This window comes from Cyprinodon variegatus, unplaced genomic scaffold (genome assembly GCF_000732505.1).
Source record: "Cyprinodon variegatus isolate N-32 unplaced genomic scaffold, C_variegatus-1.0 Scaffold90, whole genome shotgun sequence".
Taxonomy (NCBI): domain Eukaryota; kingdom Metazoa; phylum Chordata; class Actinopteri; order Cyprinodontiformes; family Cyprinodontidae; genus Cyprinodon; species Cyprinodon variegatus.
In genome coordinates this window covers 1,594,638-1,599,531 of record NW_015150543.1, presented here as the reverse complement: position 1 = coordinate 1,599,531, position 4,894 = coordinate 1,594,638, and the positions used below count along the sequence as shown (strand labels likewise).

Below are 4,894 nucleotides of genomic sequence, written 5' to 3'. Positions count from 1 at the left end.
AAAATCTTTATGCCGATATGAAACGGTTGATTTAGCACATTTCTATCATAGATCTGATACAATATTCAAATCTTTACCCCCCAACCTGTAGACAGACTTAAGTACATTTAAGAATCATGCTCCTACAATAACAAGTCTCATAATTTAATGTACGGTATAAAATGATTGCATTTCCTTGCCTAATTCATTATTTCTAAGGCAAAACTACAATCAAATTACTAAAAAAAAATAAAAAAAAATCACAAACCAGGATGCAAATTGTTGGTCATTTACATTTTTTATTAAATCTGTTCAGATATTCTTAGACAGTCTCCTGGATTGGGGGCTCATAGCCATCAGCCCTCTCAACCTTAGCACCAGTGTCATCACCAGAGGCCTTTGCAGCACCGGCAGCACCGCCTTCTCCGTGGAGCTCCATCAGCTTGCCCACTGCAACAATGAAGAAAGTTTTTACCATTTAAACTGAATGAAACCACATATCCAAAAGCTGTGATGGTTGATGTTTGTGTTGGAAACATCAGCTGATCTCAATATGCAGTAATCAGGCAGTCATATGGGACCGAAACAGTTTGTCATCAAGTGTTCCCAAATAAATTATCTGGCTGGTCAAGAGTTCAGAGGGCTTTTTTTACTCACATTCAAACTTGGGCTTCTTAAGCATCTTGACCTTGCGGACATAGACGTCGTGTAGAGGGTAGATGGACTGGCAGGCCTTTTCGATATCCTTGCCAACGCTGTCAGGGATCCTGAAAGACAAGACAAACAGGACTTAAAATGTAAACAACTCAAACCCCTCTGAGGGCTTCAGTTCTGATCATTGGTTTTGTTTCACGCAAGTAGTGTTTGACTTACAGCTTGTTGACCACCTCCTTCAGGTCGTTCGTCTGAACCTCACGAGTCATGATCTCCATCATCTTCTTGCGAATCTGGCGGACCTGCTGGTGCTGAGCATAGGAGGTCTTCCTGATCTGGTTGGTACGCTTCTTTGTGAAACCCACGCAGAAAAGACGAAGAAGGTATCCATCTGTGGTCTTCACGTCCACATGGGCTTCAATCATGGTCTGGGTAGAAACAGCTTCATTAGCCGATTTTCTCAAACTGATTCTAGTCACACCTCAATGCAAAATAAAGCCATACTTTTCTGAATAAGAGTCAATGCTGGTGTCAGACAACCTGCATAGTTTTAATGATGTGCCTTTCAATTTGGGTACAAAATATACACCAATCCTTCCATGAGAACAGAACTAGGCTAAATTCAAAAGAACAGATCATGACAACCTTCACATATCACACAAACCCCAACAGACCAAATCGATATATGAAAATTTGAGCAGTGACTGACATCTGTAAATACTGTATATCATCACATTCATTCCTCTGAAATATCTAAACCATTCTAAACCAACCTGATTTTTATTTTGAACCACCATTATTAATTTTTGCAACGTTTGTGATCATACTGTCAAAAGGGATAGTGGTTAGGGCATAGGGCTTTGAATCCTGAAGTTGTGAGCTCGACCCCCTACTCCCACTCTGGGTCCCTGAGCAAGACCCTTAAGCCCACACTGCTCCCCGGGCACCTCACAATGGCAGCCCACTGCTCCCCAAGGGAATGGGTTAAACGCAGAGAAGTAATTTCCCTCTGGAATTATTAGAGTATATAAAATACATACAAAAAAAAGAACACATTTGCAGAGTCAAACTTTAAATGGCAAAGAGTAGCTCCAAATCCAAATGCATAAATTGTAAAGGTTTAATATTAGCCATCCCCGAGCACAAAAGCATGACTTCAGAGCACTGCCTACTGATGGAGGTCAGAGGGCCTGGTGGGAGCAGCTGCGACTACAGTGTAGCTCAACATAATCGGTGTGTAACCGTGTCTGAATGACTGTAGAGGTGCCTTTATGTCTCCTAACTTTAACACTGCATTGAGCACCGGTCAAACTGTTTCATATAGAGATGTGAAGAAGAAAAAAATCCCAGTAGCTGCCAAATATTACCTGCCACTTCTTGACCATGGAGCACATCTTGTCACGGGTCAGATCCATGCCATGGAAGTTGGTGAGGCAGTTCTTGCCCTGAACATCCTCAGTGATTAGCTTGAACTTGCGGAAGGCCACCTCGTCATTCTGCAGGTCAGCGAGGCTCACCTCAAACACACGTCCCTTAAGACCATCAGAGGCAATTCCTGGGAAATAGAAGAAACACATTAGGAAGGATCCAACGCTGTCTGAATTTCAGGACTATTCTACAAGAGGCTTGTAACAAGAATAACCTGGATTTAACAGACCCTTGAGAATGTAAAAAATAAAATACAAATACAAAAAGTGACTGGGCAGGGATATATCCCAGTGAATATATCCCCCATCTCCCAGGCCGGGGCTCCAATTACAAAATAAAATCAGAGAATTAAGTAAATAAATAAAGTTTAACAGCATATGTACACTTTACTCATTTTAGAACATTTTGTTGGCCTCAATTACTTCTTTTTAGTCAGGATTTTAATCCATAGACACGAAGTTGTACAACTATAAAAAAAAAAATTTGGTGCCATCTATACTGTTTAAAGTGCAGTTGGGCTCCTTGCCTCCAATTTTAATAATGCCCAATAATTTCTTTTATACATGTAAAGCTATTATCTCGTTTTAACATAAGCAATTAATACACTCATTACCTGTATCCTACAAGACATTAAGACAAGAGTGAGGGGCAACCCAGAACACCTAATACCACCTGTAAAAACTGAAACATTTTAATTTCTTTATTAACCTTCATAACAAAAGGCCTGCTTTGAGTAAATAAGTGGGGAGCTACACATCACGCTGATCCACATAAATGGTGAATTTCCACAGCATGCAGACTTACTGGTTCCCTGAGTCCTGGTGACCAAGGTTTTTCCGATGTTGCGGATGTTGAACATGGCCGGTGCCTTAACATCATACCAGTCTTTCTTAGAGAAAGGGTCCACACTGAAAGAAAGACAGCAACGAATCACAAAACCGGCTAACACTGTAGCTTTAACCTGCTAGCATGCACCATTTAGCTTAGCATTGGCAAAAAATACTGTCCCAAGTAGGAAATAATCAACTCTAAATGGAGAAAATCGTCTCAATTGGGATATTTCAGTCACTAAAACACTATAGTTTAGATTTAACCACCCTTGTATGTATTAAACTACTCTCTAAATACATCCAAGCTCACGTACAGCAGCCTTTAGCACAGACTACTGTAGGGACAAACAACACTTAAGCTTCTTTTTAAACTGAAACGCCTGTACGGGTAGTGCTAGTAAAACGCGACGATTTCCATTAAAAATGGATAAAGCACTTTATGATTATTGCTAGAGAACGTGTCTGAACTCCATCCAACTGCATAGAGGCCGGTTGCGACAGGATCAGCGTCCTCACCTCAACCATCCATCCAATATCAACTTCATCCGTCACATTTATCATGCCAAACATAAAACATTAGAAAGATGAAGGTTTAATTATTGCATAGATGAGAGGATTTTTAACTTACATCTTCTTTTTGGCACCTTTTTTGCCGCTTTTGGTCAGCCTCTTATTCTTGCCGACTGCCATGTTGGCTACAGGGAGCGAAAGAGGAGGAAACACGGAAACATCGCGAGATTTAAGGAGAATGACAATATGAGGTCGCGGGATGTGAATTCTCGCGAGTTTCGAAAATTTAAGTTGGCTCCCTCTAGCGGTTTGCTGTACTGTAATGCTAACTGTTTAACAGTACTTGGTATTAAGAAAACCCTTTATCTTTAATCATTTGTCCAAAAATTCTTAATTCAAATCTCAAATATGAGAATAGTAAAAAAATTTTATTCTTATAATTGCTAATACTCAAAAGCCCAATCTTTTTAAATACATTCTGTTTGTAGTTTAGTCATCTGAAATCCCCACAAAGCAGAAAAATTAAGCTTAATTTCAAAATAAAAGTTTTTACATATGCATATATTTTATTATAACGTGATTCTGGACACAAAAGCAGCTAATAAATGATAACAAAAATACAGCCATTGATAGGAATACAGTTAAACAGCCCTGCGTAGTTTTTTTTGTGATCTTTCTCAAATAAGTATATAAATATAGGTAAAAAACAAAGATTTTGAACATTTCAGACAATGAACCTTTTAAACAGGAATTACTTTTGACGATTTTATGACCAGGACTTAAAATGTAATTAGTTTCTTTAAAAATAAAGATTGTTATTACAGAAATGCTAACCTTTCTATGAAGACAAGAGTACTGAATATGACCTCAATTCTGATTCAGAGCTCCTTTCTATTAAATACCTGGATCAATGTGACTGTGTCACATGGGGGTGACTAGCCAGTTGCAACGCTGAGGAGTACTTTAAGTATTTCAAGTATGAAATTAATATATACTTTTCAATAAATGACAAGTGCTTTTAATTAAGAGTAATCTCAATTGAATGTGCTTTACCAGAGACATCCGTGTTTGTCAAAGAGCACTACTGTCACCTACCGGTTTGTGACGTCACGGTGTGGTATCGGCTGTTGAGCAAGTCACAGTGCTGTATCTGGTGTTTGTCGCAATGCGCCATTATCAATGATGACGATAACCAATGCATTATGTGAAGCAGAGAGTAACAGATTAATGACGTGTTTTTTTCTCTGGCCAGAAGTTCGATGGCAAATCCTCCTTCTTTAAGTTGGCAATCCAACAACGAACCCATGGCTGATCATGAATTGGAAATGTGAAATAACAAATTTTTTCCCACTTTACTCGATGTATTACAACACCCAACTGCCATGCATGTTGGTATTGCCAGTTAAACTATAGCTATTGTTAATTTCAATGGTGAAGTCCTCTCAAAATCTTAAATAATTATTGTTGATTGCAGATGTCTAGAAGTTCCCATT

General features: G+C 38.9%; 1 protein-coding gene across 1 annotated transcript; it reads right to left on the bottom strand.

The window, feature by feature from the left end:
* Positions 1-258: 258 nt before the first annotated feature.
* Positions 259-3,660, bottom strand: rps3a (ribosomal protein S3A). The gene is made up of 6 exons (XM_015373662.1): positions 3,520-3,660; positions 2,866-2,969; positions 2,001-2,188; positions 853-1,061; positions 637-746; positions 259-429 (listed from the first exon to the last, which is right to left on the bottom strand). Exons 1-6 carry the CDS (start codon positions 3,579-3,581, stop codon positions 302-304), a joined length of 801 nt encoding a protein of 266 aa, XP_015229148.1. The 5' UTR covers positions 3,582-3,660; the 3' UTR covers positions 259-301.
* Between the last annotated feature and the right edge of the window lie 1,234 nt (positions 3,661-4,894).

Bases quoted from the DNA above. Each gene is read 5' to 3' on its own strand.
- rps3a (XM_015373662.1), bottom strand. From the start codon at position 3,581: ATGGCAGTCGGCAAGAATAAGAGGCTGACCAAAAGCGGCAAAAAAGGT. The intron at 1,062-2,000 runs GTAATATTTGGC...GTTTCTACCCAG, and splicing joins CCATGGTCAAGAAGTGGCAG to ACCATGATTGAAGCCCATGT. The intron at 430-636 runs GTGAGTAAAAAA...TCATTGTTGCAG, and splicing joins TAAGAAGCCCAAGTTTGAAT to TGGGCAAGCTGATGGAGCTC.